The following is a 15,489-nucleotide window of genomic DNA, read 5'->3' on the forward strand; positions in this document are numbered from 1 at the left end:
TTTTCAGAGTGCTAGGCAGCTGTTTAGAGGAGCCCATGGCTGCTGATTGTTGGGACAAGGTTTGAGGAGTCAGGGTATTTATAAAACTTTGAAATTTGCATCACCTGGCCTTTCTTAACGATGACTGTGAACAAGCCATAGCCCTAATAAGCTAATTAAGGTCTGAGACCTTGGTAAAAGTTATCTGAGTGCTCAAATCTCTTGGGGTACCCAAATATTTGCATGGTGCTCCTTTTTTCACTCTAAAATTGTACAAAACAAAAATAATACTCTATTCTTAAAATGTTGAAAAGAAATGTTTCATCTTTAACTTTGACTTTTGGAGATCAGTTCATCTTCTACTCACACCATTCACAGTAACAGAAATTTTGACCAGGGGTGCCCAAACTTTTGCATGCCACTGTATATCTGTCCCAACCATCACCCCCAGCAATGTGTTACATGTACTTACCAGTCTGTGTAAAATAAAAACTATCTCTGACATCCCGCACCCCCCACCTTATAATTTCTTTCAGTCACCTTAAAATTATGTTCTCTTGTATTAGCCCTATTGTTCAGAATCAAGTTTATTATCATGGACCCATGTCATGTAATTTGTTTTGTGGCAACAGTACAGTGCTTAAAAAAATTACAAATTACAATAAGAAATATGCACACAGTGGTCATTTTATTAGGTACCTTATGTACCTAATAAAATGGCCGCTGAGTAAATGTTAATGTTCTTCTGTTGCTGTTGCCCATCCACTTCATGGTTCGATGTTTTTTGAGCACTCAGCGATGCTCTTCTGCACACCATTGTTGTAACACATGATTATTTGAAATTCTTTCGGCTTCTTGTCAGCTTGAACAGTCTGGCCATTCTCCTCTGACAACTGTCATTAATAAGGTGTTGTCACCCACAGAACAACTGCTCTCTGGATTTTTTTTTTGTTTTTCATACCATTCTCTGTAAACTCAAGATTTGTCCATGAAAATCCCAGGAGATCTGCAGTTTCTGAGATACTCAAGCCTGGCACCAACAATTATTCCACAGTCAAAGTGACTTAGATCACACCTTTTTCCTGTTCTGATGTTTTCTGTGAACAATAACTGACTCTTGACCATGTATGCATGATTTTGTGCATTGACATGCTGCCACATGATTGTCTGACTAGGCATTTGTATTAATGAACAGGTGTACCTAATAAAGTAGCCACTGAGTGCAAGTTTTAAAAATTAAACTAGTGCAGAAGAGAGCAAAAATAGTGAGGTAGTGTTCATGAGTTGGTTCGTTGTCCATTCAGAAATTTGATGGCAGAGGGGAAGAAACTGTTCTAAACCATTTAGTGTGTGTCTTCAGGTTCATCCTCTCTGAAGGTAGTAATAAAAGAGCATGTCCTGTGTGATGGAGGTGCTTCATGATGGATACCATCTTTTGAAGATATTTTCTATGCTGGAGAGGCTAGTGCCCATGAAGTAACTGGTTGAGTTTAAAACCCTCTGCAGCTTTTTCCAATCTTGTGCAGTGGCCACCTCATACCAGATGGTGATGCAACCAGTTAGAATGTTCTCTACGGTAAATCTAAAAATTTGTTAAAAGTCTTTGGTGACATTCAAATCTCCTTAAACTTCTGATGAAGTACAGTCGCTGCTCCACCTTTTTGTATAAATATGATAGAAGAACTTGTTAACTTGACTCTGGGTAAATGGGATTAGCTTAGTTGGGAATCTTATTCTCGAGACCATTTGGGCAGAAGGATGTGTTTCTGTGCAGTATGACTACATAGTTCACAAAAATCCATTCATAGGAACATTTTAAATAAGAAACTGAAGCCTCAGAAATCTACCATACTATCAGGATTCAGATTATCCACTGACATAACATGGTACCATTCAGTGTTACTGGCTCATGGGCAGCTAACAACACAACAGCTCTGGCATCCTACTGTGCCTCTTTGCCCTTTGAAAGTGTTAGCCAAAGGTTCCCACACCCACATTTCTCCTCCATAAGTCTACAAATTCCTCCCTGTCCAGTCATATTTTGAAAGTTCTTGTTGGGGTCAGATTCCATCACCTTTTAGTCCATTCCAGAACTTAACAATCCTCTGTTTAAATTTAAAACTGCCTGTGCTTTTGCCAATTATTATAAATCTGTGATTCTGGTTACTGATCACTTGTACAGGAAAAATATATACATAACTGTACTGATTCTAAGAAAACCTCTCATAATTCTGAAAGCCTCCATCTGATCTTTGTTTTAGGAGTCTCTGCTCTGAGAGTAGCATCAGAGTCTCTCATTCCTCCACATAAGGATGAGAAACTTCAATTAATATTCTGATAAACTCCTATATCCTTGCCTAGACCATGACGACCTTTCTGAGGCATAACTGATTTCTTTAGCAAATGACTAATCAGTTATTGTTAAAACTTATCACAAATTTGTTTTTGTATTTAGTACCCAAAGTATCCCAAATTCTTAGCTTCCTTACTAAATTGTTCTGCCATTGTTAAAACTGTAAACATGATTGCTTGTGTGTAACCAATCTTAATTGAGTTTTGCAAGGAGGATACCAGTAAAATTGATGAAGGAAGGTCAATGGATGTAGTCTACATGGATTTTAGCAAGACCTTTGAGAACGTCCCACGTGGGATGTTGGTCAAGAAGGTTCATTAAATTGAAATTCAAGATGACATAGTAAATTGGATTCAACATTGGATTTGTGGGAGAAGCCAGAGAGTGGTGGTAGATGGTTGCACCTCTGACTTCAAGCCTGTCTGTAGTGGTGTACCGCAGGGATCGGCACTGGGTCCACTGTTGTCACTTAGTGTATCAACGTTCTGGATGATAAAATGGTAAATTAGATCAGCAAATTTGCAGATGATGTCAAGATTGGAGGCATAGTGGACAATGAAGAAGTCTATCAAAGCTTGCAGTGGGATCTGGGCCAGCTGGAAAAATAGGCAGAGAAAAGGAAGATGAAATTCAATGCAAACAAGTATGAGGTGTTGCACTTTGGGGGAAACAAAAACAGGTACGTCTTACATAGTGAATGGTAGGACACTGAGGAGTGCAGTAGAACAGGGATCTGGAAATACAGATCTATAAGTCCTTGAAAGTGGTGTCACAGGTAGATAGGATCGTAAAGAGAGCTTTTTGTACATTGGCCCTCATAAATAAAAGTACTGAATACAGGAGTTGGGATATTATGTTGAAGTTGTATAAGACATTGGTGAAGCTACTTCGGAGTTTTTGATGCAGTTCTAGTCCCTTACCTACAGAAGAGATATCAATAAGATTGAAAGAGTACAGAGAAATTTTAAAAGGTTGTTGCCAGGACTTGAGTTATAGAAAGGTTGCAAAGGTTATGACTTTATTTCACTGGAGCATAGAAGAATAAGGGGAGATTTGAGAGGTACATAAAATAATAAGGGGTATAGATCAGTTAAATCCAAGCAGGCTTTTCCACTGAAGTTGGGTGAGAGAAGAACTAGAGGTCATCAGTTAAGGGTGAAAGGTTAAATGTTTACGGGAAACATGAGGGGGGACTTCTTCACTCAGAGTGGTGACAGTGAAATGAGCTACCAGCGGAGCTGGCGGATGCAGGTTTGATTTCAACATTTAAGAGAAGTTTGGATAAGAACATGGTTGGGAGGGCTATGGTCCAGATGCAGGTCAATGGGACATGGCAGAACATTAATTTGGCACAGACTAGATGGGCCGAATCTGTTTCTGTGCTGTAATTTTCTATGACTCTGCTTCCTTTATATCAGTTTCCTTTACCACACTCAACAAATTAGCTTTCTTTATCTCCCCCAAGTAGCTCATATTTATGTGCATTAATTCCAGATGCCTGCTCAGTTCGCCATTTTATGCCATCCTGAAGTCTGCCCTATCCTGTTCACTGTTTACTACATTGCTAATACTGCTTCATTCACAAGCAAACAGTAATATAATTTATCTGAAGTACATAAACAATAAGAACAGTGGTCGTAATGGAAATCTGTAGGGACCTGCTGCATAATAGTCATGTTTCAATTTCCAAATATATTCTGATGTACATTTCTTGTATCCCTGTTGAAAGTCCAAAAAGTAATGTGTGTTTAAGGGACGCGAAAACTGTATAGGTTTTCATTAGCATCAAGAAACACTCAAGCTCTTGGAATTTACTGGTGCTGAAAAAATAATATCCCAGCATCAGAATTTCAACTCAGTATTAATGCCAAATTCAATGCAAATCATATACAGGTTGCCCCTAACTTTTCCAAGGAAACAAACTTCTCTAGTAATGGGACTACCCTTCTTGAGCCACTCAGCTCAGGTTTCAGTTGGATGGAGTGGCAGTAGTGAAAGATAATAGATGTTTCAAGTTCTCTAGCACAGAAACATCCTCTTCACCCTAACTTGTCCGTGTTGACCAAGTGGCCCATCTATGCTAGTCACACCTTGCCTACATTTGGTCCGTTTAAACCTTTCCTGTCAAAATGACTTTGAAGCATTATAATTGTATCTGTCTCTACCATCTCCTGTGGCAACTTGGTCCATAAAAACACTACTTTCTGAAAAATTTGCCCCTCAGATTTCCTTTAAATACTTCCCTTCTCATCTTAAATCTATGCCTCTTAGTTTTTAGGCTCCCCCGTCCTGAAAAAAAGACTTGCTTTCTGCCCATTTTAATTTTGTAAACTTCTATAAGGTCATCCCCTAGTCTGCTTCATTCCAGGGAAACTGTCCCAGCCTATCCTGTTTTCTTATAACTCAGGCTCGCCGAGACCATATTCTTGTGAATCTTATTAGCACCCTCTCTAGCTTAATCACATCTTTTCTGTAGTGTGGTGACCAAAATTACACACACTGCTCAGAGTAAAGTGTAGCCTAACCACCCATTTGTACATGATACTCTGATTCCTATACTCCGTGCCTCAGCTGCTGAATGCAAACATACCATACACCTTCAGCATCTGCAGATGCTCGAAATCAAAGTAATACACAGAAAATGTTGGAGGAACTCTATTCCTGATGAAGGGTCTTGGCCCAAAATATCAACTGTTTACTGTCTTCCTTAGATGCTGTCCGGCCTGCTGAGTTCCTCCAGCATTTCGTGTGTAATACTCTACATCTTTTTTGCCACTCTGTCCACTTGTCAGGAAACTATTGACTAGTATGTACCCCAATTTATCATTGTTCAAAAACATTCCCCAGAGCACTGCCATTCACTGCATATATTGTTCTAGTTTATCTTCCAAAAATATATTCCTTATCCAAGTTAAATTCCATCTGCCATTCCTTTGCTCACCTCTCTAGTTTATCTAGATCTTGTAACCTAGACAGATTTCTTCACTGTCCTCCATATGCTAATTTTGTAAATGTTAAACCATTGCCACCTGTATTCTCTTCCAAATTATTAATGTATACAACAAACAATAACCGTCTCAGCACTGACCACTGTGCTACACTATTGGTTATAGGTTTCTTATCTGAAAAGCTACCCTCCATAGCCAGCCTCTGACTCCTACCATGAATCCATTTACTGTCTTGCCCTGGATCCCATTTATTTGTAAAATTCTGACATTGAGTGCAAGGTTGTTGCTGCGACACCACTCAACTAGTAAGTATATCTCACTCCTGTACGCTCTTTCATCTCCATCTGAGATTCTGCCAACAATGGTTTTATCATCAAAAAATTCATAGGTGGCATTTGAGTTATGCCTCGTCACACAGTCATCCACCACTTTATCGGGACATAGCCTTGGCCCAAATTTCCCCGCTGTGGAAAGCTGGCACATTGCTTTAACACCAGAGGCAGGAACGTCCTCCCACTCTCCATCTATGCCCTGCAACTCATGTAACTTCGTGACAATGTGCCGACGTCAATGTTCTGACTCCGTGGCTGAAACCATAAGCAAACAACACCAACACAATGATCCGTGGTGTCCAACTTCGCCATGATCAGAATATACAGTGGTCAGTTCATTGATTTCAGTCCTCACCTCAAAATTGTCCACCATGGCTGATTTTAATGCCAGAAACTCCAGGGTAGTTTCATTCGGATGGTGATGGACTCCAGCTAAAAAAAAAAAAGCAACAGGTGTCAACCCTTTACCTTGGTCTTAATATAGAACACCACCTAATCGCTTATGGCTGGTATCTGTGTGCAGTACATACAGCAACTGGGGAGTTGAAAAAGGCCAGCACAGGTGCTTTAGTCAGCAACTCTTTCAGCACCTGAGGTGCCTCTTCACACTCTGAAGGTTTATCGTGGCTCTTGCCTCCTCTTGTTCTCCTCCCTTTCTTCCCCAAGGGAGGGTAACCACTTAGAAACTGATTCAAAGTGTGGCTTCACAAATCTCCGGTATTACCCACAGGACCCAGGGAATGAACGTAGGGCACACACATTCTTGGGCCTTGGCCATGTGGTTACCACCTTTATCTTGGACAGATCCATAGCCACTCCATCCTGAGAGACTAGGTGGGAGACATAGTTGACTGACGTCTTACAGATCCGGCACTTGTGCGGTGACAGTTTCAAACCTTCAGCTTTTAGGCTGGCTAACACCTTCAGTAGCCTCGTCTCATGCTCCTCCAGTGTCGATCCGAACACTGAAATCATCCATGTACACCAGTACCTTAAGCAGGTTCATGTCCCCAATGGTCTTCTCTATGACACGTTGAAAAGTAGCCGGTGCTCCTGATGTGCCCTGAGGCATTCTTTCAAACTGAAAGAATCCAAGTGGACATATGAAAGCTGTCTTCTCCTTATCAGCTTTACTCATGGATATCTGATGAAGCCCACTCCTTGGATCTGACACTGAACCATTTTGCTCTGCTCAGGTGGACAGAGCATCCTTGATCTGTGGAACAGTAAATTGCTCTGGGACCATATTTCTGTTGTGTTTGATAATAAACACACATTTGTACGTTCCCATTATTCTTCTTCACCACCACTGTGGGTGACTCAGTGATATTTCCAGCTTCCTTCTGTTTCAGCAGATGCTGCCGAACATCTTCAACCTCCACTGGTGCTAACCATCAAGACTTCTCTCTGAAAGGAGTATCCTCCGTCGCTCTAATCTCTAATAGTGTTCACCAGAAAATTAATGTGTCCTACACCAGTATAAAAATTATAAAGAAATATATTTACCAAATTTAAAGTTACAGGAAAAAAAAGAGAAATGCAAGGGCCAATTCCAGCTAATACTGTTCAAAGTGCACATAAGTATTAGAGTCTGTTTCTGGAGTAGTCAGGTGTATTGTTTTACTTGCGTGCTACCCCATGGTCTGTGTGAAGGCACCTTCCACAGTCCAGATTTCCCTCAAAGACCATCTCGAACAAACTGGCTCTCTCAGGAGTATTAGCCCTTCCTCCTTGGACCTATTTATCTGCACAAAGCACTTCTTACAACAGGGACTTCCCTTTGAGCGGCATTCTGCAGCATCTTCCCTTGTGCCCTGCTCCACAGCTCCTACCACAAAACAAAAAAAAAGCACCCCGAAGCCAGACTGCTGTCCTTCAGAAAACTGCACCCCCCCTCCCCCCGATGTTCCACCGGGCAGAGTTACAGCACATACCAAGACTGACACCACATTCCTAAATTGGGCAGCATGGCTTCTTTATCTTTAACTGAAGCCAAAGTACTATTACTAGCAGAACACACCGGTTTTACGGAAATTTGTTAAAATAGAAGTACCACACAGCATCGCAGTAGAACTCTTACCCAGGGCAGTACAAAATAATGTTTTACTAAAATCAGCAGACCAGTGCTAAAGGTGATAGGAACAGAAATCTTTTGTGGGGAGAAGGAGCACATCACATAAAGATGGCAGTTGCATTGTTAGTTTTAACTACAGATACATATGTATTCATTGAAAGGAGTACCAGAGCCTTAATTTAAATACCTGCACACCTGGTGAGTTATTTTTGAAGTGTAGTCATATTTGCAATATAAACAAACACTCTGGCCACTTTATTAGGTACCTCTGTACCTAATAAAGTGGCTCGTGAGTGTGTGTGTGTAGTCTTCTGTTGCTGTAAACCATTCACTTTGAGGTTCACCTTGTGTGTTCAGAGATGCTCTTCTGCACACCACTATTGTAAAGTGTTGTTGCCTTCCTGTCGGCTTGAACCAGTCTGGCCATTCTCCTCTGACCTCTCATTCATAAGTTTTCACTGGATGTTTTTTTTTGTTTTATGCACCATTCTCTGTAAACTCTAGAAACTGCTGTGTGTGAAGATCCCAGGAGATCAGCGGGTTTTGAGATACTCAAATTACCCTGTCTGGCACCAGCAATCATTCCAGTCAAAAATCACATTTCTCCCCTGTTCTGATATTTGGCCTGAACAACAACTGAACCCCTTGTCCATGTCTGCATGCTTTTAAGCACTGAGTTGCTGCCACATGATTGGCTGATTGGATCTTTGCATTAACAAGCAGGTGTACCGAATAAAAATGACCACTAAGTGTACACAGCGGGTGATTTTTAATTCATCACCTTCCACGAAAAGCAAATGAGATGAGTAATTATTTGTATTGTCGACGTATGAAATACTGGCCAAGTTCTTGGGAAACACCTATCTTCAGCTACTGTAGAAAAATGAGGTCAGATAAATGAATGACTAAAATTGCACCTTCCAATTCAGAATGTGCTGTTATTAACTAAGTCGTCGTTTTTCAGTCCATAGTTATCCCTAGTAGCATTGTAAGTAATTGCAGATCAATTGATTCTACATTAGACATGTCTGATTAAGATTTAGGCCTATTTATTGAATTGTCTAATCTCAGCTGAGAAATGTTTTGAGTTGCTGCTGCTAATTGCAGGAAAAAGCTGCAATACTGCTAGCTTCTGACCCCTTTAAGGAAAAATGTCCAGCCGTATTTCAGGGTTAAACAGAGGGCTTCAGTTCTCAATTTATTGGTATTCAATGTGTAGTTTCACATAAGAAACTTTTATTTTTGCCTGCATAAGTCTTGGGTAGATATTGACCTTTGCAACATCAGCAATGATTAATATCTGCAAGAAGGAGAAAGTTAGTTTACCGGAGGAGAATGGAGTACGTTAAGCTCACCGATGTTTTTTCAATTCAGATTGCTGCAGAAATTCCAGTATTACTGCAGCTTCACTGGTTGCTGAGTCCTCGCTACATGAAGAACACAAAGAATTGGTAAGTCCAATGGTTTTTGAAAGCTTTCTGCTTTCAGTGATTTTATGCTTGGGATAATAAACCTCACCGTGGGCCATCATTTGTTGAAGCAGTAGAATTATTAATATGTAGCATTCAATGACAAACACCCCTCAAAAATGTAACTTGCATAATCCTCTAAAGAGAGATGAATAGATGCATGTGCAATGTGTAAATTGCACAGTTTTTAAACAGAAGTAGTCTTCTCAGTGGCATAGTTTAACTCAGAAATTGTCATAGTCCTCTTGTGCTTTAATTTTCATATGTATAGAATTGTTAATACCAATACTGCACAACGAATATCTAGAATCTATTCAATGCCTGCTTCTCATTTGAAAGGAAACTGAAATTCTTCCATTGGATTTGTTCTGTGGAGTACAAGGAAATAGCCTCTCACTTGTTTACTGACCATTAGCTGCAGCTAAGAATTGTAACATGTTTAATGTGTGTGGATTTGTTCAAAACCTGAACTGCTGTTTAGTGAAACAGGCCCATTGCTTAAACTTAGTTGGGCATACTGAATGCCATACTGCATGAGTATGTCATCTGAGGCTTGCCTTCTAAAACTGACACTTCTGGCACATTTTAAAACATTAATTGAGAAATTGTACATTTCTCCTTATGGAAATACAATTGAAACATCTACAATTTTGTATTTTCTTCCAGCTTACAAGATGTAATGAAACAGATGTTAACCCAGAGGATCCGAAAACAGATCAAAAGTTCTTCAGAAGTGTGAAAGACTGTAAAACATAGGGCTACATTAGAAGAACTCTGGATAGTTATATTATAATTTGGTTTATCTTTTTCCCCAGCAGAAAGAACAGCTTCCGTTAAAGGGGCTGCCTATTGAGGTCAAAGAAACACCTTGTATTGTTCAGGGTTTCTGTTGTTTCTTACTGAATCTGTAAATGATGCAGTTCTAAATAGTGTGATACCTATCACTGAATGGGGTGAAAAAAAGGGACAGTTCACTTTGCTGCATGCAGTACTTGTGATTGTTTGGTCGGTCCAGAGTGGTTTTTGTATTCAAAAAGGTTTCTCACAACTAAAGTAAAATACGTACTACAACTTAAAAATTCTATGTCAACTTAAGGAGATGAGGTTCTGGCAAAATACGATTTTATTTATTAGTGCCAGCAAAGGACTTAAGAGTTTAAATTGCTGGTACAGTTAGTTGCGTATATTTATGAGAAGTAAATTGGGCTTCTTGGTAAGGATATTTGTAATAAATCTGCAGTCCAAGAACTACATTAATTATCAGATATATTTTAACTTAACAGTTGCACCACAGGATGCTTCAAATATACTTAAAAGAAACATGCAGAATGCCTCTCAATTCTCAGTGCATTACAGGTGTTTTCACTTATATAAAAGACATCCTGTAATTATTCTGGCTTGTTGAAATTGTGATTTATAAAAATTTCACACTTGCGCAAAAACCTACATGCTGCAGCGTCATGTATTTTATTCATTTTATACTTCTAAAAGTACTAAATAAAGAGTGAATTAATAAAAAGCTATTTTAATCCTTTAGTCATTTGCTGGTTCTAAAATGTAAATCTTAAAAGATTTACTTTGTATTAGTATTTTTAGATGTGTTCTGTCATTTTGTCATTTTCATCTAGGTTATATTTGAGTAATATATTTTTATACTGTGTTCAGTAGCTGAGTGGTACATGGATAAATATACTTGATAATGTAGTGTCACATACAGTATGTTAACTTTTATTGTAGCTGTGCTTAATTAAGCCATGAACCTAAACTAAATTGAACTTGGAGGCTTCACATTATCCTATCTTTGTAATCCATTGGCATTAAATGTATGAGAAGAATTGGCAATTGCATAAGTGCGGTACTCAATACCCTTGCCTCTTAGACATTATTTGGCAAAGTTGCCACATTGTGAGTTTCCAATAAAGTTTGTAGCAAAATGTTGAACTGCTTAACTTATTTGGCATGTGTTATACAATATCTTCCTACTTAGGTTCAATATTCAGGTTGTAATTTTGCTAACCTGATAGTACGTGATTGAAACAAGTGCCCATACTTGTATTCCTTAATATCCTTTAATGGTGCTTATTTGTCTTCCATCAGGGAAGAAAATACAGGCTTATAGCTTCATGCCTAAGGACCCTTATCATCCACATATAAGCTAGTAATTCTGTATGGTTCAAATTGTAAAAGGTTTCTTTTTTCATTGAACCATATTCAGTGACAATTTCTTAGTGCCTTTTTATTTTTTTAAATTTTTCGTAAATACTTTATACAAATAAATGCATGTTATTGCTGTTGTGGGAAACTATGTGGGTGTGGGGGAGAGACTTGCCTTCCCCTGGCTCATGCTGGTGATTCACATTTTATACATTTCATCAAATCCTGACAACCTTCTGTCACTTCACTCATTCAGAGCTTCAGTGGTCTTGATGATGTCATTGGACTTTTTGACATAGAGGACTTTGCAGCTGAATCCATTGGTGGCCTAACTGGCACACACATGCACTTTCCAGTCTCAGTGGCAAGATTACCTATTTTCCCTCTTCTCACCTTCTAGATCTGCTGAGGTGCTGAGTCCAATTGGAGCACTTGTACTGCCACCTCACAGAGGTCAGGGTCAGATAGTTCAGCACAATGCCAAGTTTGAACAGAGCCTGTCTGGTTAAATTTCTATTTAATAGTATCACTTTTAATGTAATATTGCCAGCTGTTATTTATTTACACAATGGGACTGTGCTAAGATTAAGTGGTAGTGAAGTTTTCAAATACTTTTAATGATTAAAAAGTAGTTAACAATGTACTTTATAAAATGATGTGGTGGAAGTTGATTTGCATTTCTATTTATATTAGGTTTCATCACTGACCAATTTTATGATTACATTGATTAAAGACATCAGAATGCAGATTTTCTTTAAAAATCTGAGTGAAATCTTAAGACCTTGCATTTTATTGGAAGGAAAATCACAGAAATCTGCATTTACTAATTCTGCATAAGTGTGATATTGGCAGAACTGTAACTAAAGGTTGTAGATAGATGCTGGTAAATAATGGCAGAATGTTTTTGAACGCAGAGCTGATCCTACATTATCAGCTAAGGAAAGCAGTGTAAGTATATAGAAACAATTCTACATAAAGCAAGTTATTTATACAGAAAATTCCTTAACTTCTAGCTGCTTTTCAATGCTCTGACTAAAGAACTATTTGCCAACAGTTATTTTCTGAATTTTTAGTTTTGTAATTTAGTGCCACAGAAGATTGTCCATTAAATGCATCATCCATTAAAGTGACGGTTATACACATACAAATGCCTGTGTTTGATTTTATATCTTCTTAGGATGTGCTGATTGTATTCTGTGGAATTTTTATTAAATGCATTTTTACTTGGATACTGTTTCATTGTCAAACATTTTGCATAACAAAATAAAATCAGTGTTAACTAATGTTTGGTAAGCCTTGTTTTTAATAGCAACTAGTTTCATTACAGTTGATGTTTGTAAGTATTTATAACATGATCATTATTAGCTCAATTCTGTTCCTTCCACTTCCTGCTGGCTATTCTAAAACAAGCAAAATCTGGGGGCATAATTTATAATTACTTTATTCAGGGTTGAAATTGATAAAGATTTTTTTTTCATTTGAGTAAAACTAATCATCCAGCACCCTAGTGCTTGCAGGAATCAACAATTAATACCCCAGCACTTTTTTTGTTAAATATTACAATGGCATATTTTTTTCAGTGAGCCCTGTGAGTTTCAGCTTGTATGTTCCAATTCACCAAAACAAGCTGAAATGTACAAGTACCTCCACTCCTGCAATCCTGTACATTTTCTGAACGCATAGAGCAATCATGTCATGTTTCAAGTAACATTTTGATTACAATTCTAATTGTTTTTAGAGAGATGTTCACAGAAGTTTCTAGCATTTACTAGATCTGACTTATAAATATATTTGGCTCCCTTCTTTTGATTTTGGGATACATCACTGTAAAAATATTGCTGGACAGATTGAAGCATTCAGTCACTGAAAATAAAAGCAGCCAGATATCCATATGAGTTGATCCAAATTCATCAATGTTGATCTTATTCTCTAGGAATTAGTGGAACAGCATCTCTACTGGTATCATCCTGCACACACACAAACTATTTCATACCATCAGAACCTCTGATATACCCTACCCATCCAGAATCTGATGTTCATGGTTTAAGCCTAATCCTCATACCTTTCAACCCAGTGATGAACCCCAGTTCACTGATACATTAAGGTGCTGAGTTTCTACGTTGGGATAAATCAATTTTATGTGTAACCCGCAGGTTCGGCCAGCTGCATTAATCTAGGTGGAGACAGCCTCCAGGCCGCCCGAACTTGAGAAATTTTGTTTGGGTGGATGCTGTGAGATGTGTTCCCCTGTTACAAATCAGTACCACAAAATAGCAAACAGTACACAATATGCAATTAAATGATTGAGCTTTATAATTCTTAATTTGACTATACGGTTAATAAAACAAAGAAAAAGGGCCCATTGTAATGCACACGGAGCTCACTGTTTTCCTGTCCCTTCTCCATTGATTTCCTCCAGCCGTTGTCAACTCCTGACCCCATTCCAGGTCTGCTCAGTCCTGCAGTCCGTGACCTCTCCCTGGTCTTCCATCTTTTCCCAAACAAAAGCCTGCAAAATCCCTCCTCTTGGGCACATAAGAAAGAAAAACAACTCCCCTCATTGGCCAGCACACATTCCAAAGCCCTCATTATCTCTAGTCATAACCCAAACACTGCAGCTACAGAGAAACCATTACATTAGCAGTGAACCCTTTCCCATGGTGTTAAATATGCTTTTACACCAGGTCTATAGGCTGCAAGGATAAATGCACAGCCAAGTGCAGCCTTGGTTACCACCTGAACCTTTATGTAAGTCACTGGCATTGTAAAAAATACTTGAAGGCCTTCCTGATCAGAATTGAAGAGTTAAGTTTTCAGACAAAGCCATGAGTAATTGGTTGAAAGAGTAAAAGCAAATCAAATCCAAAATACTAAAACATGGTAACTGCAAATAGCTTCTAAAGAAGTAAATACTTCGTTTGAGTTGATAAATTCTCGTACATTATTCCATCGTGCCCTGCAAAAATTTGAACCTAAAGCTAAATGATAAGATTCAAGATTCAAAGTGCGTTTATTATCAAATAATTTATAAATTATACATCCTTGAGATTTGTTTGCTTAACAGGCAGTTGCAAAGCACTAAACTAAAGAATGCAATTTTAAAAAATAAGACCAACCTCCAATGCCCACAGAGAAAGAGATTAAGCATCAAAACAAATCATGCAAATAATAGAAGCAATCAACAACAACAACAGCATTCCAAACCAACATGAGTCCCTAGATCCAAATCCCCGGTGCAGATCAAAGTGGTGTCTAGTTCATCATATTAGCGGGGCAAGTCCCAACAAAGTTTGGGTAACTGATTATCTCTCTTGTTTTCCTGTTTTACCATTACTTTAAATGATTCTATGGGGGACTTACTGTACATGTTCGCAAAGCATGTTGGAGAGAAAGATCTTTAGATTTCCAGTTTTTAGTTTTAATTTGTTTTTTAGTTTCATGAACAGTATCAAGTTTCTTTAAAAACTGCACCACTGTTGTTGGCATTGTTATGCTTTAAAACAAATCAAAACATAACTAATCATTTCAGAAATCACATCAAAGAATACAAGGCTTATATGCTCCTCTCACAACTTCAAATTTCTTAACTTCTCAAATTACAGGAAAAATTGGTTCAGTTTTAAAAGTAGTATCAATAGCCAGCAGTAGAAAACTCACAGATTAACTATTCCTACATGGGAAAAGAAGCAGCTTCAGAACATGAAGTCAAATATTCCAATCATGTCAAAAATGGCATCCAGTTAATCAAAGGCTGATAGAATTTAGTCAATTAATTGTTCGTGCGCATGTGCATTTATGTTTTAACCTTTAAGTAATAATTTAAATATTTTTAAAGTTTCAATGTATTAATTACGCAAATATTTTACGATAACAACTTTGAACCTAGAAATATTACCACACAGGTTGCCTAAGCCAACCTACATACTCAGTTCTCCACTTGTACTCAGGAAACCTTCGCTGGAATCTCGCATTTTAAGTCCTTGTTCAATAACGTACAGAAGAACCACTCAAGCCAGAAACAGGAACCCTCCTGAGCTGAGGGAAAAACAGTGGCATTTGGAGCTGCAGAGGCCAAGCCTGGCTAACTCAACATTTCAGAATTAGGTTTAATATCACCAGCATATGACGTGAAATTTGTTGTAATGCAGCAGCGGTACACTGCAATACATAATAATTGAAA

The 15,489-nt window shown here is 38.4% G+C and overlaps 1 protein-coding gene across 4 annotated transcripts in view; it reads left to right on the forward strand.

Annotated features, from left to right (window-relative positions):
* LOC140200417 (uncharacterized protein KIAA0232-like) overlaps positions 1–12,578 on the forward strand; it is a 56,016-nt gene extending 43,438 nt beyond the window's left edge. For all 4 annotated transcript variants that reach the window (XM_072263709.1, XM_072263713.1, XM_072263711.1 and 1 more), the window contains 2 exons: positions 9,061–9,137; positions 9,822–12,578. In XM_072263709.1, the coding sequence (XP_072119810.1) occupies positions 9,061–9,137; positions 9,822–9,911 (167 nt within the window). In that variant the 3' untranslated portion in view covers positions 9,912–12,578. The remainder of the gene's footprint in view (positions 1–9,060; positions 9,138–9,821) is intronic.
* The last annotated feature ends 2,911 nt before the right edge of the window (positions 12,579–15,489 follow it).

Source organism: Mobula birostris, chromosome 7, assembly GCF_030028105.1.
Source record: "Mobula birostris isolate sMobBir1 chromosome 7, sMobBir1.hap1, whole genome shotgun sequence".
Classification (NCBI taxonomy): domain Eukaryota; kingdom Metazoa; phylum Chordata; class Chondrichthyes; order Myliobatiformes; family Myliobatidae; genus Mobula; species Mobula birostris.